At 42.2% G+C, this 24,311-nt stretch overlaps 1 protein-coding gene across 3 annotated transcripts; it reads left to right on the top strand.

Moving 5' to 3' along the window:
* Positions 1 to 12,182: 12,182 nt before the first annotated feature.
* tbx18 (T-box transcription factor 18) lies at positions 12,183 to 23,149 on the top strand. Of its 3 annotated transcripts, XM_046374006.1 has the most exons (9): positions 12,183 to 13,358; positions 14,779 to 14,941; positions 15,382 to 15,483; positions 16,737 to 16,908; positions 17,374 to 17,541; positions 18,575 to 18,639; positions 19,992 to 20,086; positions 21,255 to 21,307; positions 21,437 to 21,818. In XM_046374006.1, the coding sequence occupies exons 1-9, from the start codon at positions 13,124 to 13,126 to the stop codon at positions 21,668 to 21,670; spliced, it is 1,287 nt and encodes a 428-aa protein (XP_046229962.1). In that variant the 5' UTR covers positions 12,183 to 13,123; the 3' UTR covers positions 21,671 to 21,818. The 3 variants fall into 3 exon arrangements, with proteins under 3 accessions (XP_046229962.1, XP_046229961.1, XP_046229960.1); XM_046374005.1 differs by lacking the exon at positions 21,255 to 21,307 and having other exon boundaries at positions 12,184 to 13,358; positions 14,782 to 14,941; positions 21,437 to 23,149; XM_046374004.1 differs by lacking the exon at positions 21,255 to 21,307 and having other exon boundaries at positions 12,186 to 13,358; positions 21,437 to 23,149.
* Positions 23,150 to 24,311: the final 1,162 nt, after the last annotated feature.

The raw sequence follows: 24,311 nt of genomic DNA, 5'->3' as shown, positions 1-24,311 counted from the left end.
GATTGTGGTTATGTTGACAAAAGGTTAACATAAACTGCTGGAGTGTGATGAGACTTCATGTCTTTGTTTTACTACACAAGGAACACACACTTTCCCTGTGAAATTTCCTACTGCATTTCATGGATACAAGGCAAGATACAAGAAAAGTTGATCTTTGCCTTCATTTTGGCTTTATTGAAAAATTATTCTTCTTGATCACCAATTCTCCAGTTCAATGTTGTCTTTAGCAATTTTAACACTTGTTTCACATGATATCATTCAATATGCATTAAAGATACACCCACATAATAAAAAAAAAACTCTCATTCATCCTCAGCTTATATAACAACAGTTGTGTTGTAGGCTGACCCACAGACAGAAACATCCTGACTGCTTCTTACTTTAAGCTTAGTTTTGGAGCTGAGTGCTTCATAAAGTCAAGGTTTCCAAAACATTTTCAAATCAGGAACTATATAAAAAATGTTTCATGCGGCAGTGCCAAGGCTGATGAAAACACATTAAAACTCAACAGAAAAGAAGCATGACCCATTTAAGGTTGTTAACTGCAGTTAAGAATCCAAGCTGTAATTCAGAAGTCTGACTTGGGCCTTAGCTTCAAAAGAAAGCTCAGTATAATGTATTACTTCATGTACTTCATGTACAGACAGAAAGCACACATTAGCCCTGCCTATCTGTCTGTCTGTCTGTCTGTCTGTCTGTCTGTGAGCTGGGCTCTTCATACAGACTGTGTGGAGCTTAACGTTTTGTCCCAAAAGAAGTCCCCACAGAAGTCTGGACAGCATTTACAGGAGTCCTAAGCATTTCTCTGTTTCCATGATTTCTGTTCCCTTTGTCCACACACTAAGACGTCGTCTATCATGTCTGGTATATTTGTCACTGATAGCCCACATTTGAAGCTCCAACACTCAGATTGCACTTTTGCCCAGTCAAACATTCATCCCTGTGCAGACCAAGAAAGTGCCTGTTGTAATTACCTGCTCTGTTCAGTGCCCATTATGAAAGAGAAACAAACTGTCATGTAAGCCATTAACTGTTCCTACAACCCCCTGCAGTACAGGGGTGTTTCTAATAAACCTATAAATGTTGTTTACATAGAAATAGAGTCAAAGGACATGGACACTGATGCTCCCTGACAGTAATGCCTGCTGCTAATCTGTGTATGTCTAACCAAAAGACGTTTTCTTGGCTCAGTAGTGCTAAGAACCTCTTAAATTGAGCTTTCATAGCACCACACAGTCAGCAAAGATTTAGGCAAAGAATGTCTCATTCTGAGCCTTTGTGCTGAGGCTTTGTGTAATGATCCATTTGTAGAAGACACAGTGTGTGTATAAATGTACTGGTGCTTAACCTCCATACTCTATCAAACACACCTTATACTCATCTAACAGGGGGCAATCTGATGATTTTAGATCAAGACTGACCTTGAAGGTGTCCACAATCTAATTTTCAGGTGAAGTGTAGTGATTGTGGTATTCAGTGTTCTCCATTTCCAAACTTCACATAACCACTAGAGTGATGTAGACAACTAGATAACTATGTTGATTGGATAACCTCACACAGTGTTTCCCTGGGTGGCATATTGCACACTTAAAGCTGGGTGATGAAAGCTTCACCCAAGAAAGACCTCTCTTTAAGGCAATATTGTGTTTGATGGTACAAATGGAGAAATTCATAGATTATTTATAGTCTGGCTATGGACTGCAGGGCCTTTCAAAAGTGGAAAATCGTGAATCCAGATTGTGATTTAATACTTTGTGATATTGTTTTTTTGATCAGATCACCCACAGTGATATGCATAATTTAGATCTATCTGACTGTGAATGAAAACAGCTGGGCTTCAACAAAATTAATTTGCAAATAGTAAGTTAGAACGAAGCTATCATGCATTCAGCATTATTAAAATCAATTATTCATAGACTGGAATCATTGTGCATATAAGAAGATTTAATATATTGACATACTATGTGGATAAATGCTTATTATTTTTCATATATCAAAGTTCGCAAATACTGTAATACTGTCTTTGCGAAAAACTGGATGTACAGTCATACATTCTCTTCAACGTGATCAGCTAACTCACTGATCACGCTGCTGTTGCTAATTTAAGTTCAGCCACACGTGAGTGAACTGTTGATGTTGCAGAGAAAAGGGCTCTTATCATTTAATTACTGGAATAAATTGAGTGTATGAATGCAGAAGTGGGAAAGTATTGTAGCACCTAGCAGAAAAGACATACACCAAAAACAGAGCCACCTACAGGACCTACACTACACATGAAACACTACATACACTACCTACCCTACACTAAATGTGAAACAGGGAACTTCTTTCAATCATGCAATTTAGGAAAATGTGACTACATTCTTGGATCACCAGCCTTTGAAGACTAGGCTTGAAATCACCCATAAGGTTTAGCATAACCTAAAGCTGCAGTGATTCAACTTTTTATTGGACACTTGGGGACAGCAGAACAAATTGTAAACACAACATTGACCATATAAAGCTAGTATGACAAACAAGACAGCAAACAATTGCTTATAACCAGCAAGTGTTAACATTATCATTATTTCAATGTTGAGTCCATCCACTGACCCTTAACTCCTGAGTTATATGTTCTATATACTTCATTAGGCCCTCTCCACTGTGAGAAAGTGTCAGCTATCAGGCCAGGAGGAGTCAAAGGGATGGACAGTGATGATTCTCAGGCTGAAGGATAATCTGACAGGTAACTAGCCAATCAGCTTCCTCGTAGTGAAAATCATTTTCCAAAAAATCGTTATCTCATCTCCACGCAAATTGACAACAGACAAACAAACAAGCGTCACCTCCGTGTGGTGGCGTGACGTCAGCAGGTGTGGTCACTGGCATCCAGCTGCATCCTCATCTGCGGGGCGTGAGCAACATCCTCACTGCCTCATTAACAAATCATAAAATGTTCACATGGGCATGTGCGGTGTGTGTGTTTGTTGTGCGTGTGAGACAATGCTCAGATGGTCAGTTCATGTGGAAGATGAAAGAGTGAAAGACTTGGCCGGCTGATGGTGAGTACAGTTACACCCACATGCACACTAACAACTCAACTGTGTCAAAATGTGTAGTTTTCTGGAGTAATGAGAGAGTCTGAGTGAAGGACTGCCAGTGTCTCAGCTGGTTTGCGGGTAAAATAAATTCAACAACTCTTAATTTTCTAAAACATATGAATGATGAATGGATGATGGATACACAGATGGCCAATAAACACAGAAATGATACATGATGAAAGCATGGATGGACAGACTAAGAAGAAAAGGCACAAAAACCAACACAAAGCTCGGCCTTATTCTTTGCTCTGTTCTATAATACTGTGCAGAATAGAGCAGGAATGTTATAATAATATTCCACTCTATAAACATCAGCCCAAGTCATATTCCTAGTAAATTCTTCAGCTTTAATATCATTTTTCTGTCCGTATATGCGAACCATTTATTTGCCGCCTTCTCCATCCACAATCTGTTAGAAGCAGTCAACATCTTTGGAGTTTATTTGGAGCCACAATGACACGTGGCAGTTTTGCAAGGATGAAAAATATCCCCCCCAGCACTTAATATATGGTGAAATCCTACAGTTGTGAATTCAGAAACTGTATAAAACATACACACACACACTTACATGTGCGTATGCGACTCGGCTATAATATGTTTGGACAGAGCAGGATGCCAGGCAGTGCCCGTTAAAGGCTCTAATGTGGCGGTGGTTTCATGGTGGTTGGCACAGATCAGCAGGAAGAGGGCAAAGAGAGGAATATAAAAAAAAGAGGGAGTGATGGGGAAGGGGGGGGCATCTGGATGAGGGAGAGAAAGAGCAAGAACAAGCTACAGAAAGAGGGCTATAGTTACAGAGGCACACTGCAGGCATCAAACAATGGTGGATATGTGAATTCTCTTTCTTTCTCTTGCTTTTTCTCTCTCTCTCTCTCTCCCTCTCTCTCTCTCTCTCTCTCTCTCTCTCTCTCTGGGTGAACAGCCCATTCACAGTGTGGTCCTGGGGTGATCAGAGTGGAGCCTGCCCTCTTCCTCTACACTTTTATTTTCTCCTTGTCTTTCATGCAATCTTTTCTTTTCTTTTTGTCCTAGAGCTCGGGGGGTGAGGGGGGGGGTCATACTCAAAACGGTCATATTTCCCCTAAACTCATCTTTTATTAATCAGACCTCAGCAGTTTGTGTCAGGGGGAAAAGTGACGCACTTGGGTTTGTGAGTTTAAAGTGTGCCTAGCGAACACACACACAAGTTAAGAGCAAGAACTTGCAACTGACCGCTGACAAATGCCTCAGGGTGTTTCATATTTCCTCCGCTGCAAAACAGGCCATCGCAGAAAAACACCAGAGTGCTCAGTTTGTGTCTGAGTATGTGTCAAACAGAGAGACAGAGAGAAAGAGTGAAAGAAGTTAGTGAGACAGATGACTCGACTGCACCACACGAGCTCCTTCTCACTGTCATTCATAAAGCCTCTCTCGCCCTCTCTTCTTTTTTCTATCTCCCTTACACACACACACACACACACACACACACACACCAGCTCACAGGCGGAGCGGAGCGGATATTCTGGGTGGTGTTATTCCAGGTGTGGAGTCGTTGAGGTCTCCATGCTGTGACCCTGTTATCCTGGGAAGAGGGAGAGTATTAGAGGCATGCCGGGAGAGGAAGAGACTCTATATCAAAAACACATTTCGCCCTGAAGCTGTGTCATTGCAGCTATATGGCTACAAGTAAAAAGACACATAGATAGCGTACACACGTGCACAGACATTTCTGCATACATGCAGACGTGCACTTGCACACATATGGTGCGTGCAAGATTAAAACCCTTTGACGGACTTCATCAGTCATGAACGGGAAAAAGGTTCGCCAGTATACACAAAGCAGTAGGGCAGAACGTTTTCTTGTTTCTTAAGTACATCAGTTATCAAACTCCTAAAAATGAAATTCTAGTGAGAGTACGAAAGCCACGAGAAAAAATCAGTCCCATCGAGTTTTTAAAAATTAAAGTGATCATTGTATTTTTTTTACTCCACCAAAAAAAAAAAACGCAGATCTGGGAAGTTGGATAATAGATTCTAGATGTCTGCAGAGACATGTTTTGGAATGAGTGTAAAACATACTATTACACATGACGGACAAAAACAACATGAATAATTCAGAATAAGTTAGTTTTAGCTTACTATTTGCATTTGATACAATTTTATAAAGCTTTTCCTTTTTGTGTTTTTAGGGGAGCAAAAACAAGAATAAAGCTGCTGATAATCACCTTGCATGCACCCACTGCACGTTGCAATTTCCTGTAGTTTCATCCCTATGTAAAATCCATCTTTGTGTATTATAAATGAGAGATTTTAATATCATGTTAATTGCTGGTAGAAATATTCCAATTAAGCAAATAAAATTAAGTTTAAAGAAAATCATCTGTTTTTACAGTAGGTAGGAGTAAGCAACTTGATAAATGAGTCTCTTTGCTGCACTTTAATATGTAATCTGTGAAAGCTTGATCTGGTCATATTTACAATCATCAAACTCAGCGACCAATATATTATTTTCTGTCACGATAGGTTGTCTTTGCATTTCTGCATAAACATACACACAATGTGTTTAACAGCGTCAAATGTTCCCACTCAACAGAAACATGAAATCTCGTACATAATGAACAGACACTTACTTACAGCTGACCGCTGATGAATGGCTCACAGGGTTTCATATCGTGCACACCTAAGTGTTTTGAGTGAGTGTGCGTTATTTTGAATCACATTCAGAGTTTGTTGTTTCTCGCCACAATTAAAACTGTGTCACGAGTGCAACCAGTTGGATCCCCTTAAAGGCTCAAAAATAGTAAGTGGCACAGACGAGAAAACACAGAAAATGCTGAAACGCTTTTTTGAAACAGCGTAATAAAACTTTGTATATGCATATGCATGTTTTGTGCACACTTTAAAGAAGACATTCCTTACATTTGGCAATAAAACAGCGTTCCTTTAAATCCGCGCTAAATGCTAGTTAGCACTGGGCTGGACGTTGAATGCAGGCAGAGAGGAGAGACAGGCTTACCGGACGCCTTTACCGCCAATTCTCAATTTTAACGACTTTGTTCTTTGATTAAAAAACGCCTAAACGGTTCCAGTTGAGCCAGAGAAAGAGAAAAGAAATAAAACTCCAACTTCTAAGAGATGAAAATAACCGTTGTTCTCCAGTTTTAAGAGGCACGTGTGCTGGGGTTGGCCTGAGACGTCAGTTACGAGCTGCAGATGTTTGCATGGTTTTTTATGATTGTTGTTATTTTCAAATTGTGGCGTTTCCGTGATGAGCTTTGCACTCGTTTGTGTGTGTGTGTGTGTGTGTGTGTGTTTGCATATCTGTGTGTTTACATGTATGCTTAAATGAATTAGAGAAGAAAATCCAAAGAAAAAATACTTTGAGCTTAATTAACCATACTTCTAATCTGTGTGCATTTTAGCAGCTCATTATGAAGCCTAATGACAGGAAACTATAGAGGTGATTACACACAATGATACACTAACCACAAATGCACGCACGCACACACACACACACACACACATACACCTACGAATTCAAGAATTCCCTGGCAGTGAACAATAGGGGGTAATCACGACCTCTGCATAAACAATTCTTCCTGCTAATGACCTCATACACACACAAACACACACACACACACACACACCGTTCAGATCAAATCTTCATGTGGTTTCATGGGTTATGAGAGGGGAGAATGTTTTCACCTCCTCTTCACTCGATGGAGAAAGCCATAAAAACAGCACCTGCTCGCCTGTTCTCTCCCCATCCCGAGCGCCCCTCCTCTCTGTCTCTCTTTGAAGGGAGAAAAGAGGCAGTGAGGTAATGACATGAGTTGTTTTGTTGCTGTGTAACAGTATAAAACACATCACATTTGAATTTTAACCCACTCTCACACCAGGTATCTTAAAATGATCTGGCTGGTTAAGGGTTCTGACGCTTTGCTCAAGGACAGGCCAGAGTCAAACCTGCCAAGTTCAAAACGAAAGCTTGAACCCAGCAGGCCACCCTGTTGCCAGTCACCCCCTCATGTATAAATCATGCAGGTGAAGGCTGTGAGGTGATGAAATAAGCAGGTTACCTTGGCAGAAAGTGTTCTGGACTCGGCAGACACAATGGACTTGTTTTACGGTGTGTTCAGAGCCAGCAAATGAATGGTTTACTTCCGCAAATTATGACTCAGCCTCGTAATTAATAGACCTTAGATCAACTGGAGAGTGTGTGTACGGCTGTGTCTCCTGCTGACTCGGGTAAATATGACTGGAGCCAGTCCTGCAGAGCCGTTGACCTCTGTTGACCTGAGTCGTACAGCGCAGCTACGTAACCGTTCTACAGATTATCACAGAAGGACCCCTTGTATCTCCTTCTTTTAACTACACAACAGTGGAATCCACGTTTTTGAAAACATGGCATCTGAGGATAACAGAGTTGTTCTCCATTTAAAAATCCAAACCAGTACAGCTGTGTAGTTCTTTTGGCGTGCCATCCCACTTTGTTAGTAAATACGACAGATACGACAGATATCAGGAATTCATCAAAATTTGCTTTATTTGGGCAAAACACCAAAGAAAGGACCTTTATTGGTTTGTTTGTTTGTTTGTTTGTTTGTTTGTTTTATTGATAGTGATATCTGTTACAGCCAGAGTCAACGTGTTTTATTAAACCAAAATACCAAACTATTCTCTTCACTCTTTTCAGCTCTGCCCTGAAAAAAAAAACAAAATACATAACCAAACCCATGTTAAAAATCAGCTAAAAATGGAAATACATGACAGAATCATTACCTTAAATTGGTGAGAGGAGCAATAAAGTTTCATTCTCTTTTAATGTTTCTCCAAAAACAAAAGAGAGAGAGAAAATAATGGTATGATCCTGATTAGTTGTTTTCAAACCATCACTTCGCCTGTCTGTGTCTCAGAAGGCTTGACGGTGGCTGATGTTTAAAGAGATCATGGTGTAAATAATTTAAAATCTGATGGATTAAAAAAACAAACAAACACAAGGCTGCTTAGAAACGAACCAAGTTTTTGTCACAGTTTCTCCTTTCCTTTGCCTCCTGCTATCTGCTATTGTTTGACTAGCAGCTCCTATCCCATGTACTTCTAAACACTGATACTTTTGGCATTGATAAAACTAATTTATGAACAGTGAAAGAACTGTCTTAAATATATTTCAGTTTGATCTCATCAAAATAATGATGTGATAGGCTGTGTAGTGGCAGGCCTGGCTTTGCTCAGCCAGGCATTTTTGATCTGTGAAAAAGAGGACGAATCCGACGCCAGTCCAGCAGTTTGAGGCTGTAGCTCAGACTTCATCTGTGTCTCTTGCTGACTCTCTGTCTGTCCGCCTGTCTGTCTGTCTGTCTGGCTGGCTTTTGTGCGTCTGTGTGCTTGTGTGTATGAGGGAAGCTATTGCAGCCAGAGCAGGAGTTCAACCTTGAATCACATCCGAGGCGCACAGAGGCCTGAATAAACGCCGTCACGACCAGAACCGACTCGTAAAAAAAATCAATAAATGTCATACATCCATCAATTTCTATCAAGCGCGTCGGTAAATACCATGTTTTCAATGGAAGGTTAACTTTATGAAAGAGAGCAGGGGTCACTTCACTTGGATGACGAGCGACTCTGGGCCAGGATAAGCAGGATACGCTCACAGGGGCCCCGGCTCGTTTGCTTTGCAGTGTTGGCACAACTGCAGATAGGCATGGAGTTCAAGTTATGAGTTTCCCCGTGGAGCCATACAGTTAAAGTCTGGGATTCGCCCCCTCCACCCCCAGGACAGGATGCAAGGGTGAACCTGGAGGGAGGCAGATGGCTGAAGCTGGGCGCTGCGTTTCTGTCTGCATAGATCACCATCTGTGTTTGACTTTGCACTCTCCTCAGGTCAGCCGTCCTGACTTCAGGAAAGATCAAAATGACGCAATTACAAAGCTGTGGGTTCACTTCTGAAAGGCACAAGCCTCCATTACCACTATACCCCCTCCTCTCTCTCTCTCTCTCTCTCTCTCTCACACACACACACACACACACACACACACACTCAGAAACACGCACACCTTTGCCGCCACTCATGCCACTTCCGCCATAAAAGCCCTGGCAGCGATCCACGTGCCCATTAGCACGCGCTAAATAACTGTTAACAATGTATTACCCAGACTCCCCTGCTCCGGCACCTCTGCTTTACCCCGCGTCCCTTCAAAGCTCACAGGTAATTATGCCAAAGGTTTTTAATAAACAGCCTATTCAGCGCGCAGTGGGTTACGCCTAACTTCAGAGTGACAAAATATATTTTTTAACACGACACTGAATGGGCCGAGCTCTGATTGGCTGAATAACCGCCAAAGCCAGAGTCACCAGGTAAACGCGCACCTGCACGTCACCGTATAATTTAGGCTAATGCGACATCAAGTCTCAGCTGAAAATGTTGTCGCTATAACCTAGTTATTGCTTGACAAATTTATAAAAATGCAGCATTCTATAAATAAATATTACATAAACAACCGAGTCTTAATTCTGTTGTTAAACAGAACAAATTAGATAACAAAAATTCATTTGTTGTCAAAGCTACAGCACAAATGGTGGTTTAAGGGAAGTGGCCTATAGGTTAGATCAAAGCACCAACCCGGGCCACTTAGCCTACCGCTCAGGCTCGTTAATGGAGGGAAAGTCTGCCGTGAGCGACCTGTGGTTTAAACGTGTTTAACAAAAAATAACCATACGCGGATAAGAGGCTGCAGGCTCAGCTTATAGTAGCCATGTTCCACTTTTTTCAGAGTTATCCAATCAAGTTAAAGTGCTGACAAATTGAGACACTAAGCAGAACTGAGAAACAAAACAGTAGAGGCTCAAGATGAGGGCCTTACAGCCTAAAAGAAAAAAAAGCAAACAGACGGAATACAAAAGCACACATTCAAGGCCCCCAAAATATTTTCCGGTTACTGATGTGCAAAACGCATCATACGCTCATCACAAAAGATGGAGGCTACAGAGCTGCCAGACCAGCAAATCCATAACTGAGAGGCTCGGCGACAGAGAGTTTCCTGCTATTTTTAGAGACGTTTAGAGGATCATCGCCTGGCCACAAAATAAGAAAATTCGTCTTTATATCTGTAAAATGCCAGATAAGTTTATTCTACAACCCCAAATGCCTCAAAACGCTTTGCAGTCATCTTGGCCACACGTTACTTTATGATATAATGTACTTAGGCCCATATACATGTCTTTATGTGGCGCCATACCGATGGTGAAGACAAGTTCTCTCTCTCTACGTTCAGCAGCGATATTAGACGGTTGTGCTGTGCTGTGCTACTTCATTGTCCTTCTGAAGTGAATCTATAAAATCATGATAATATTATTATAAGGTAAAGGCCTATTAAAGTGGTATACATCAACGACAGGCGGCACAGGGACCTGTAGGATGTAAGGACCAGCGCACCTGCTAACGAAAAAAAAGGAAAGAATTTAAAAAGAAAAAAATCTATAGGTACAAAAATACTGCGATTTTATGTCAGAAATCCCTGCATTGTTAAGGAGACGCTAGATATCACTGCAATAAAAATGCTGTTCTTGGCGAGGACTGATTGAATGTGTCATAATATTCCAATAAAACCGCGCCAGTGATGGGATGTGTGATTAAAGTGGTGGATCTAATTAGACCCACGCACAGTCGTGGTGACTGACTGAACGAACCATTCATCCAAACTGTTCAAGGCCACGAGGGCCTCGTATTTATGAAATAATATCGGCCTAATTATTGCATGTAATCGAATATTAAAAAATAAACGTTGGTTGTTATTATTAGTATTATCATCATTCTTATTATTGCAACATTTATATGGATTCTTGTCGTCTTTTGTCTGTTTTGTTAAGTTTTATTTTGTTTCCTTCATAACAAATACGGAGACATGACGAATGATCTTAATTTTATCCCTGTTTTGTTGACGACGGTCCAATGGGCCTAAGCCACTTATCTAAAATATTACTAATGATTAAAACAATGTTACGTTTTTGGCTTATGTAGCCTCGAAGCTGTAAACAGAATTTGTGTAAATTTGGTATAGAAGACACATAATTAATTGGCGCGCTATTACTAAACATGTGTTTTGATTATTTTTGCTTTTGACAGTCCGCAAGGGCTTTACACGCTAACGTTTGAGTTGTAAACGTTTAGAGGGTATTTCTGCCAGTGCCAAGGTAGCTTAAGTCATGCGGCTGCACGCTTATGTTGGGTCGAAACGAGTCGCACGGAGTTTTTGAAAGGCACATTTTTAAATGCCCACGGGAAGTGAAACACAAGGCTTTTGATCAGATAACCCACACGGATGTGGGCACAGTCCTTCGCCTTGACGTCCAATCATTTACACTGAATTTATGCCAATAAACGATGACGACGTGCTGTTTGTTTAACCAACAAACCACGAGAGGCCTTGAGCTTTGCAGTGATTTTAGCGGAGGAAACATCCCTAAACCAAATAGGAAACTTTAAAACAATAATACTAATTAAACCCTGATGTCACTAATGGTATTTCACATAGGTCCTAATAAAGTGCAGTTATTCCGTCATGACCTCTAAAAAGATTATTAGCAGATTAATTCAGGCATCTTTTGGTCAGTTAATATATGACATGTTGCATATTTAACTGTTTTGCGGTCAGTTGTGCGGACACCGGAATCTGTCGGTTTCATCCCGGTTTCAGCTTGAGACACCCGCACAAACACATGTTCACGCTCGCACTGCCTTGTTTATTTATAGCCAGGTTGTCCCCCATCCATATGTAGGAAGCCTCCACAGGCCTCCACGCGCTCCCACACCGACACGCATCCCCCGCGTGACCACAAGCTCATTTACGCCAACTTGAAAGGATGCAAGATTATTTCCAAGCGTGCATGCAGAAAGAATCCAACTTCAAAATCGCCTCTGTGATCATGTCATGACCATGGCCTACAGTCCATATACTTTATTTACTGACTCTAATGGACGTTGGAATATTTTAGTACTTACATGTTCAAACCGAAAATATCAAACAACGGGCGCTGTCGGCCTATAATGAAAATTAGTTTTAAATTGACATTTGAAAAAAAAACTTAATTACATTAAATTAAATAAAACACTGATGTATCCAAACCTCTTTTTTGGCCAAGCCTATATTGAATTGGTCTGTAAATTGTTTGCGTTGAACACAGTCTATATGCTGTGCTGGTACACAGCTTGTTAAAATGTAATGAACCAGAGCTTGTGTGTGGGACTGTTTCTGTCCAGTCCAGGTCACATGGGAGATGGATCCCAACGTTTGGAGAACCGATAAAATTCATACACATATTTCATAGATGTACAGCTCAGAAGTCAGGTTTTTTAATGTCTTTTGAATGGACCTAAATAAAAAAAAAATAACTGTTTTAACTTTTTTTTTTCCTATATGGGCCAGTGATATGCCAGCAGTCTGACCAAATTTAGCAATGATTATCACCTGCGCAAACACATTTTGAGACATTTCCTATGAGGAACCACATACACGCTGGAAGAAATTCTCATTTCCGGGATGGGGTCCACAAGTGACCACGGTGCAGGAGGTACTAATGGGCAGATATGCAAAGCATGTCGGGCCGTTGTGTGAAAATGCGCGCTATGCCCCAGAGAGACTCTCCTCGCGCTCCTTCGCCTGAAGATTCAATCACCAGCTTTGCTTTTACCACATAAGGCGGCACGAGCGACTCCCACAGCAGGCGGGACCAGGGAGAAGTTCCGAGGGGCTGTGATTACTCGTGATTGGTTGCTCTGTGCTGTGACTGACAGGTCCCCCCTCTCCGGCTCTCCTCTAAGCTCCGCTTGTTGACACTCTGCAAAAGTCCGCACGGCTCTCACGGATAACGGAGACATTATTACAGCTGGACCCGGCTCCCTCTGTCCGGCTCGAGGACGGACAAAGCCTCGCGCCGAAAGCACTGGACTGTCACCGTGGATTCCCATTTACTAGCAACAGTTTGTATCCTTAAGTTTTCTTGGTGCCTACACGCTCGTGACGCCGTCTCCTTCTTCTCCTTCCTCCGTCCCGAGACCGAGTGAAATGGCAGAGAAGCGGCGGTCCCCGTGCGCGCTGAGTGTCAAGGCGCATGCATTCTCTGTAGAGGCGCTGATCGGAGCGGAAAAGAGACGCAGAACGACCGGAGAGGATGCTGTGTCCCCCAGCTACGAAGACGGAACTGACGTCTCTGATCTGACCGCGAGCCCGGGACCGAGGGCCGACAGAGCGTGCGCCAGCGACCGGGGCAGCGAGGCAGAATGTGCAAGTGATGGATCCCGTAAGTGAATGACAACAAATACATCCAATAACAATGACAATAATAATGATAATTTTATAACTGTATAAAATAGGATCTTTAAATGGCAAAATAACTAAATAAGAAGTATAATTATAAAATAAAGGTGAATACTTTTTTTTAATTAAACCATAGACTATCATGGGCTGTAATTGTTTTTGAAGCTTTTTATATATATATATATATTTAGCCATTTAATATCCTATTACTATTTTAGGAAGGAAAACAAATGGAAGTTAAATGTGACATATCTTTTAAAATGAGAAGTAGTTCTTTTCATGGAGCAGTCAGCGAGCTCTCCTCTGCTTACTCTCCAGAGATATTCAGTAACAAGACGCAGATTGTAAAGCAAAACAGTGATAGAGTTTGGTCAGAGCCACACAGTGGAAATGTGATATCATATCATGGCCCTGGTCTAGTAAATATAAGTGGTGTGAGTGTGACTAATGTGAGACGCTTTATGAGTTGTGTTGCAATCATAAACACGCCAATTAGCAGCGTATAAAGGCAGGGAAACTGCCACGGAAAGGATGCTAAGAGGTCTACAGAAAGCATAAACCCGACTGGCCCTGACAAATTACGATTTAAATCTGCTACAAGTTTAAAATGCTCTTGGCTGAGAATTTGTCTTTGTGTTAGTTTGGCTTGTTAGGCCCATGTCTAATGTCCATAAATTTCCACCACCTGGCGAGGCCCTCGTTGAATAGCGCAAATAACAACAGCGGTGAGACACATAAACACCACTATTATGGTATCCTCGAAACATATCCTCAAACACAGATTCTAACTCAAGTACTCCATCATGAAGGTCATACACACTTCCTGCTGGCTCTTAGTTTGAGTTCAGTAATGAGTGTATAGTAAACCTGCCTTTTTAAGAGTATCATATATATTCAGTGATGAGTGCAGAGTGACCTTAGTTTAAAAAGACATATATAACTATAATATTCTTACAAATCTAGACCTTTCAGTGTAGCAGTGAGCATGCAGGCTCCTAAAAGCATTTTATCCCCTTGAATTAACAGCTATAAAGTAACTTGCAGTGTCTAGTAAAATTTGTGACTTTTTCGTCAAAGTTTTTTCCTGCATTACAACAGCCGCTGCAATGGGACAACTGCAGTAATATACCTAACAATAAGATATTCATATAAGCTATATGTCAAATGCAAAACGTGGTTTATACGTTTGGCATTGGTTGTTTTGTGTACTCATGTAAAACAGAGCCCGTCCTGCTGTGTGCGTGCTTTTAAAATGCATGGTACAAAGAGCTTTAGCCTTTTCCATGAGCCAGAGGACAAAATGTCTACGGGAGTAAAACCTTAATGTGAATAATAGTTGTGTTGCCTGGGGTGTGTTACTATAAGGCTACAAAGCGTGTTGATCTCGTCCCTTTCCGGTGCAGCAGAGAGCGAGGACGCGCTGCTAGAGAGCCCGCAGCCCGCAGCTGTGTGCACAACGTCGGTAACCGGCACCGGAGAGGAGACACGCGTGGACCTGCAGGGATCAGACCTGTGGAAACGGTTCCACGAGATTGGCACGGAAATGATCATTACTAAGGCTGGACGGTGAGACAGACTTCATATAGGAATGGGTCACGTTCGGGTGGGGAAAAAGTGTCCTCCTCAGAGATTGCTGTAGAAATAATTTAACTGTCTTATATTTGTGAAAAGGAAAATAAGTCGATAATAAAGACATGCGTAAAATATAAAATGTAACAATTAAATAATGAGATACGAGTTGTAATAACTGCAAAATAATTATATAAAAAGAGAGCTTTGAAACAGATAATTAAGGAAGTAACAGGCTGACTTGGTAGAACTGATCATGAAATAACCCCAAGTCTAAACAGCCTTTTCACCTATATTATTTTTATTATTAAAATATTTTAATGACTATTATTACTAGTATGATTATCCATTAATGATGACGATGTGTTGTAAATTCACCAAGTCTGGAGCTCAGCTGAAATCTCCTGCACAGATGATTTATTTGGTTTTCCTGTCAGGCGGATGTTCCCCGCTATGCGTGTCAAGATTACGGGCCTGGACCCACATCAGCAGTATTACATTGCCATGGATATAATCCCCGTGGACAACAAACGATACAGGTAAGAGGCACAAAGCACGCGCGCGCACACACGCACTCACGCCGCGCGATGCCCGTTAACGGTAAACGTGGCCACGAAAGCGTGAGATCCTAGAAAAAAATGTAAAAAAAAAAAATGTAATATGAAGTTAAGTTATGCTACACCGAAACCCATCAGAGGCCTATAAGGCCACACGTATGCCATATAGAATAGAAGTCATTTTCGTTAGCATGCACTCTTAATTTAGACTCCATACACACTGTTCCTCGGACAATGCAAGATTTCTTTTCAATTGTGCAACCCCAGTTCTGTCTCCACAAATGGCGCTTGGCACCGGTGTTTTGTCACGGCGGTTTTACCGTCCCTTTTGGAAAAGGCCTTTTGGATCCCTAACCTCTCCACCCTGGAAGGTCAAACCAAACAAACGCCGTTATAAGGCAGAAGAAAACGCACGTGTTATTACAACGGCGTCGGTGCAGCCAAGTCTTTGCACGCCATACACTGTAGGTCTATCATTTCGAACTTTCAAAAGTCGTTTATATGTGAACACATTTTTAGCGGCGTGGCGGGGTGATGAGTGACATCCCAGAGGACATGTTATTGGGCCACTCTAGCAAGATATGGCACAAAGCAGAGGGACATGTTGTGTTCACATGCACGCAGTTGAGAGCTGCAGGCCACAACGCGCCGTGGAGGAAGGAGAGTCTGCAGGTTTTCAGCGTTTAACAGCAGGTGATGAACACAAGCCCGACAGAAGAAGGAACTAATTAGGTGTGTTCCTAGCTGAAGGCCATCAGACCCACAGACATATTCAATTACATATAAATATAAATAAACACTTTACCTTAGAGGACATTTGAATGGGCGGGCGCTTTGTTTAAAATGCACATAAAATGTAGCAGACGAGAAAAATGTGTTTGATCCGTGGCATATGCTATAAAAATATTTAAGGTTAAATATATATTAGCTATATTATATTCTATATTGATGTACAGTCACCTGAAAGCAGGACAATCAGATTACAATTCCGAGTTGAATAAGGATTTAGATTCCCGTGACTGGTATTCAGTCCTGTCTCTCCGTCGAGTTTAAGAAACGTCTTCGTATCATTGACTTGTGATTATTGCCCATTATTGTCTTTTTTCTGATCAGTTCACGCCGCTTTGCATGTGACATGGGTCTCAGAGCAAGACTGGGGGGGGGGGGGGGGGGGCGCTCTTGGGAGAGTGTGTTCATTTATCACCCTGTGTGTGTTGTGTGCGTGAATTGTGCAGGTACGTGTACCACAGCTCCAAGTGGATGGTGGCGGGGAACGCGGACTCTCCCGTGCCGCCCAGAGTGTACATCCACCCGGACTCCCCGGCCTCGGGAGAGACGTGGATGCGTCAGGTGGTCAGCTTCGACAAACTGAAACTGACCAACAACGAACTGGACGACCAGGGACATGTAAGTGCCCCAGCAAACACTACAAAAATATTTCCATGATATTATTATACCTGTGCGATACTCCTGGCTGTACTTAATGGTATTTAAACTCGGTTATAATTGGGCAACATAATTTGGCATTTTGACTATTCTTTCTTGTGATAATTAAATCCTTTCAAACTGTTGTAACCACTATCAAAAAGTCTAATTTTAAAGGATAATAGAAACCTGCAGTTGAATTTCTGCAAGAAATAACAGATATGATCACAATACACTTTAAAACAAAATTACAACTCCAACATTGTTGCAAGCTGTTTAACTTGATGGCCTCTGATATGACATATTGTAGCTTGTTTCTTTGTGTGTGCAGGTGCACGTTGCCTCTCTATGCATGCACATTAGCCAGCAGTCATGTTTTATGTGTATGACATGAAATTACTGTTAAGAAATGAAAGCCTGAATGAATAAATTCCCCTCCCTGCTCAGATCATTCTGCACTCCATGCACAAGTACCAGCCACGGGTTCACGTAATCCGTAAGGAGTGTGGAGAGGAGTTATCCCCAGTGAGAGCAGTCCCCACGGGGGAAGGCACCCGCACCTTCTCCTTCCCTGAGACTGTGTTCACCACCGTCACGGCGTATCAGAATCAACAGGTAGCACAGCTGATCCCCACACAACCACATTCCTTCTTATAGCCAACACCACCGGATGAAGCAAACATGCTGAAACAGCCAACAGGGTCAACAAACCCATATGTTTCCAGCATGCAAGGGCTGCACTGACTGTTGCTAACAGATAATATTGTTTGTTTTGTAGTTTGGCACTGTTTGTAGTTGCAAGAGAGTGATGACTGATAAAGATTTAAAATAAATTTCGGCAGGTCACACTGCAGTGTGATATCTTCTGCTAAAAGATTCATACAGAACATGAATACAGGATGTAAACAAGTAAAATAAAGAAACAATTTCACAGGTTAAGTACAAATTTTGCACCATGGTAAGGTCTTTGTTTTAAAGGCAGATTCTTCTTTGAGTTTGAGTGCCTTTGTATGTCCAGCAGAGAGAGAGAGAGAGAGAGAATTAGGAAAAGGTCCCATAGTTTGTTTAACCATTTTGACTGAGTTAAAGGCAGTGATTATTGGGTAATAATGGTGCTTCTCACTTAAGTTTTTTTTTGGTTTTTTTTGCACATATTTGCTGGATTTTTCCCACCAAATTTCAAAGCCAGAGTTTTCAATGAGGGAAAGCTACTGGTTAGTCAGTGTGAGCTTTGAAGTAGGATGTTTGCTGGTTGGCCGGCTGAAGTCTGAACATGGTGGCGATGCCTATAAAAGTCCCTTTGGATGCGGGTCACAGAGCTGGGCCTTAAACACCACCCACAGCTTGGGCAGCCTCATGGCAGCCCCACCGACATTAAAGAACATACACACACACACACACAATTCACATATATGTGCAAGGACCCACAGAAGTACATGCATTCCCACATATATTCAACACATACAAGCAGTACATTAGGAGCTAATGATGGACGTGAATGTATTTATTTATAGATCTGATTGAAAGATTACAGAGAAAGAAAATTATTTTGGCAGGGAAAAAATCTTCCATTATACAGTATATGCTATCTTGGATTGTGTAATAGCTAAAGTTTTGGAAATAATTAGAGTCTGATTTTACTTTGCAGATTACAAGGCTGAAAATTGACAGAAACCCATTTGCCAAAGGCTTCAGAGATTCTGGCAGAAACCGGTGAGTTCATTTCAACCACAGAGATTTTCACATTATCTCGTGCATTAGGGGTAATGTGGGATGCATGGCTGCATTATATTCTGGCTTGGTTGTGGTTTTTGTCACGGCTATTTCAGTATGATTTTATGGGGAGCAAAGCTATGTATTTATTTATTTTTTTCTAATGGAAATTGTGCAACAGTCTCCCATTAAAGCTGTCTTAAATTGTCAGAAAAAGAAACTGACTAAACTGAACAGACGTGGCACACATTATTATGATTTCACCATTATTTCATGCATTCATGATGCATTTTCATTTAAATGTGCTAACTTTAAAGGCACATTAATTCCTGCAATAGCACAGTTACAGGCGCATGCTTTGAGAGGGAAAAATCTAACCTCGGATACAAACCTAAATGGAGCGTCAGATTCCAGCCAGCCTCGGGAACATAAACATCAACAGCAAAATAATAAAAGTCAAGAGTCTCCTGAAGAAAATCTGTATAAACACATTTCTAAACATATATAAACACAGCATTAAAACAACACAGCAGTAAAACTCCAACAGTCTCCAAACAGCCACTCCCCTGAGGCCTCACAGAAATCATTAGAGAGGAGGGGGGAGAAAGGGGGAGAACAAGAGAAAGAGGAGGCGAAGGAACGCGTTGAACTGAAAATTTGACATGGAGGAAGGTAGAGAATGGCAAACTGGATAACCCTGACAGCTGACCCTATAAAAGTTAAACTCAGGAAGGCTGAAAAAAAAAACTCCCCTTAAATATTACAGGAAGAGTTAAGCAGTTTGCTAAATAAACTTCTGCTCTGATAGGCTGCTTTGGAGCACACAGAACTGCTCCGGGCAGCTTGTCTAAATTATCACCGTGGCTACAACCCTGCGGGGGGGAGGACTTTTATCCTCACGCTAACGAGGGGTAACAGAGCACTCGCATTACCCCGCCACAGCAACCCTCTGCCCCACCTAGAGGAGGAGGGAGACGCAGATTGGGGGGAAGGGGAGTCCCACCTCATAAATCCTTGCTGCGGCTTCCTGCTCCTTCGTCCTGATTCGCCCGTAAAAGCCGTGTGAAAGCAATTACCTCCAAGCACCCGGCTGGCAGCAGCCAATCGCAGTGTGGCGTTTATGCCCCTCATTACCTGTGGTCTCCATGGAGACAGCAAGAGAGGCCCCACGGGTGACTAAGATGGCCGCCAGGTGGTTGGCGTAATGTATAACCCAGTGAGGCATGCTGGGAGAGAGCAGCTGCAGCTGTATCAGTGACTGAATAAAGTGGACGTTCTGTGATTTTGTGATGATTTGTCAGGAGCGCTGATGAATGTGTGCTAATGTGTACGTATTTCTGCGTGTTTTACAGGATGGGTCTGGAGGCTTTGGTTGAGTCTTACGCATTCTGGCGTCCATCTCTGCGAACACTCACATTTGAGGACATCCCTGGCATGGCTAAGCAAGGTAGAGTTAACTAACCAGAGTTTTCCAGATACTGAGAAGTCAAGACAGTCAGTTGTTTGTCCTTGCTGATCTGGCACCCCTGTTTATAGGATGACATGGTTTGTTAGTGTGATATTTGATCCTTACAAACATGATGAATATTATTGTTTCCTCATTTGCCACCACTATAGTGAGGTAATGATTGGGTTCGGGCACAAAAAGTACTTGGTGAACTTTGGAAAAAGACTGTGGTCATATTTACATAAAACTAACAAATGCCGTAGGAATTGTTATTCAAAAGGTGGTGATTGTGCAATACCGCCACAACGAGGACCCATATTTACACCATTTTGTCTTTTTTACACAGAAAAAACCATGGTGGCATAATTGTGGCATTCCGCAAACAAAAGAAACGAGACGTGAAGCGTTGACGTCTAGTGTGACATTTTACATACACGTTACGATTTCTAAACAATGGAATAACATAGCATTAACAATCATTTAATGTCCCAGTTATATGGCGGTTAATCTCACCCTCTGCTCAGAGGGCCCAGACTTAACATTGTCTCTTGCTACTTTGCATACATTGTGGACATAATAGATTACTCTTCTCCTTCTTTGAGTTAGCTGCTAACTGCCACTAGCAGCTTTTGTAAATCTTCCTACTATTGGTCACAGGAATAACATGCAGACAAAACATCACTGTCCCATCCTGCCGCCAAACTGGCTCACTCTTTTCACACAGACATGGATTTGTGCTGTTGCTGCCCCTGCTGCTGACTCAGAGGTGGAACAACAATGAAACCCCTTCTGTCTTTGTAACTTTTATACAGCACCACAAGCCAGAGTAAAGGTGCAGCAGTCCTGTCTTGAACATGCTGAGTAAAAGGGGCTATTGTCGCAGTCTCTGTACATCCACCTGAGCCTTCCAAAGAGCTCAGACAATTCGCCCCTTTAAGGCTTCTTAGAGAAACAGTTATTATTTGGAAAGCCACAAGAGACAGGTCATCACAGGTCATTTTCTAGAATGTTCCGATCCAACAATTTATGTCCTGATAATGATTACAATACGGAAAGTTACAGTACAAGTACTGATCCAATTTTCAAATTTCCAAAATTTTAATTGTGTGATTCACTATGTGTAACTTACTAAAATGATATTAACCAGGGATTCTTGTGGTCCTAAAAGCTCAGCTATGTGGATCAGTCATGCCAGGGTGGATACTCAATTTGCCTGATAAGGTTAGTTCTGATCTAGGTTTAATAGACCAGTGCATCCCATTTATTCTGGGCATCTGAACCAGTAGCCAAAGCTATCATTAAAGTGGACTTGGGTTTCACCTTTCTCGTTTTCTGGCTCTGTTTCTGTAGGGGTCCCAGGAGCTCATGGCGGGGTCGGAGCATCATCTCACCTGCTCTCCACGTCACCATGCTCCTCACCTTTCCAGGTTTGCACTCTCAGTCCACCTGATTACAGCTGCAGCAGACCTACACACCCTCTCCATCGTTATAGCAACCCCCCGGAGCCGTTTCCCCCTCCCAGAGGTCCAACGGTGTATGAAAGTGAAGGACTCTGCTCCCTGCCTCTCCCTGGATCTCAACTAGGCTATTTATCCAGCCCCACCCCACAGGGTTACGCTGGGCTTCGCCTCCATACACCACCCTACAGCCTGTACGGTTACACATTCCCTCCCTCACCACGCCTCGCTGCCAGCCCTGATAAGATGGCCGCCGCTGCCACTGCCAATCATCAGAGCCCTTTCCTTGGCTCATCTCCCAGTGGGACTCTAACGGACAGTCTGGGTGTGCTCAGTGGAGGACAGCAGGGCTTCCTGTTTGACTCTCGGACTTTAGGACTGTCAGGTAGCCAGCCAGGAGGTGGGGCCTCACAGGTTACTGCCCACATGGGCTGAATTTGACTCCGGACATCTAGGGTTGTCACGAAAACAAAATGACACCTTGGAATGGGTGTAAGTTGCTTTTGGTTCAGGATGTTTTACGAATTAATCATCCACGTGCTGTACAAGCATCAGGCTGAATTGTGGACAAACAGAGAGGAGTGGCAGATCAAGCCATTGCTTCTGTGAGCATAAATCTGAAGCAATAATCTGAAGGGAATATTTTTTTTAAGTTCTTACCTTTCATCTATGTTCTCTAGGACATGCATGTGCAGCTGCAGTGGTCACTTAAGGGAGAAACTTCCTGCAGCTTTGGATAAGGAGTCCAAACAATGTAACATGGTGATTGAACTGGAACTGAATTTGGATTGGGCAGAGACTGGGCTGGCCCAGACACTCAAAGCAAGCACTTCAATTTTGGCAGGAGGCCCTCAAGCAGTAACTATTATACTCACACAGCATTCTACACTGCCTCCTTGACCTTCCTACTTTGAAAGGAGTCACTGAACACTACTTTTAAACTTGTTTTTATGGGATAGTTTGTACTAAATTCCCTTTGTCAATTAAACTTTCTGTCATCACATGCCTGGTGGTGTTCTCAATCAAGTCTTTGGAATAACAAACATGTAGCTGAAGTCCATATAGTAATATGCACTATAGCCAGGGCCTTTTCGCCACTCAAGACTTAAACTCCATATAACACTAGAAACCTGCCACATATCCACATAATGACATCATGGCCATGATGAGAGCTGTGGGAGACATCCCACTGACAGCTATGGACTGACGAGGCTAAAGCTGTGGAGAGTGATGGATGACGGACTGATCTACATATTCTATGTCTGGTTTGACAGACGTTTACTTGATGCAGCTGTTTGGATGTCAGGCTGAAGTACATCTTTTCTTGTGTGACACAGACATAACTGCTCATGATGAATCTGTATATAGTGGGGTGGGGGTGGGCTTGGGAATGTGTATATAAAGGGAAGTGCGACCCTTCGCACTTAAAACCCCAATGCACCTGCTTCTGCTCTTTAGACTGGGTCAGGTACGCGACAGCCGACCCTGAACTCGACTGAGAAGCTTTCCTTTGCAAATACGCGCTATATCAGCAAGCCCTCTGGCCGAGGACAATAACATGTTCTGTGACCTTTGTGAGCCGAATAAAATATATCTGTTCATGATACAATGTTAATATGTAATCAATATTTTACTAATTTAACTGATTTTGTATTGTTTATTAAGGCTATTGTGAACATACATGTGTGAGAGTTTTATTCCCACATTTTTTCACTAAAGGAATTACAATGCTTACAATATAATATTTCCCTGAGAAAACAAAGTACAGAGTAATGTTGATATATTCTCACTCGTGTGTGCACATGGTATTGTGTGTGTGGTTTGTGTGTGTGTGTGTGTGTGTGTGAGAGAGAGAGAGAGAGAGAGATAAAGCAGTTAAATAGTAGGGTTGTTCCACAGGCTGTGGATGCCAGAGAAATGAAAAATACCCCTGAGACAGGGAGAAAGAACAACTCTCAAGCTCACACGCACACACATAAGCAAATAACACATTGTCTGTACTGTGCAAAGGCCTTGCAAACTAATACCTACACCACAAGGCAGGGTGTGTGGTGAATGTGAGGTGAGCATGTGGATAAGTGTGTGTGTGCACATTTGTGTGTGTGTGGTAACAGGTGGTTGAGTTGTCAGCGAGTGTGTGACCTCACAGTCTCAAAGTTCATGTAGTTCCTTGAGGATTGACACCCCCCCACACACACACGCACATACACACACTCCACGCTTCACCTTCTCCAAAGTCATACTACTCTGCTGAACGTATAAGCCGCGATTTTCCAGAAAGCTGCTTGCTGTCACTGAAGCTTTGTAATTTTAACCCATTTTAACACCCCAACAAGCACTCCAACTAAGCCTCCAAGAAACAAAAGACAGAGACATTTTTCTTCTGCACCTAATTCCTGAAATAAATTATGAATACAGTACAACTGCAACACACTTCATCTCTTGTAATAGCCAGTTAAGGAGCTTTGGTCAATGATGATGCAAAAAGAATAATTTAAAACAGAAGATAGTGATAATGACTCAAACCCCTGAAAATGCAGCCTTTGTCTGCATAGGGCTGTTGAGACCATATGAGACCATCCTCAAGTGGGGCTCCATATACTTTGGGTTTCATGAAATTAAAATGATATGATGGGGTCACTCCTGTACGACATGCATCACACAGTACAACATCCTGGAGCTGTGCTTGTTTGCTTATTCTTCTTTACCCCCCAGATATGATTATGTGAAAGTTGATCTAGTTTTGTAGCTCTTAACTGATTTACTCA

The sequence above is a fragment of the Scatophagus argus genome, chromosome 19, assembly GCF_020382885.2.
Source record: "Scatophagus argus isolate fScaArg1 chromosome 19, fScaArg1.pri, whole genome shotgun sequence".
Classification (NCBI taxonomy): domain Eukaryota; kingdom Metazoa; phylum Chordata; class Actinopteri; family Scatophagidae; genus Scatophagus; species Scatophagus argus.
The sequence above is the reverse complement of the archived record's forward strand: the minus strand, read 5'-3'. Positions and strand labels throughout refer to the sequence as shown.

Bases quoted from the DNA above. Each gene is read 5' to 3' on its own strand.
- tbx18 (XM_046374004.1), top strand. From the start codon at position 13,124: ATGGCAGAGAAGCGGCGGTCCCCGTGCGCGCTGAGTGTCAAGGCGCAT. The intron at 14,942-15,381 runs GTGAGACAGACT...TTTTCCTGTCAG, and splicing joins ATCATTACTAAGGCTGGACG to GCGGATGTTCCCCGCTATGC. The intron at 15,484-16,736 runs GTAAGAGGCACA...TGAATTGTGCAG, and splicing joins GTGGACAACAAACGATACAG to GTACGTGTACCACAGCTCCA.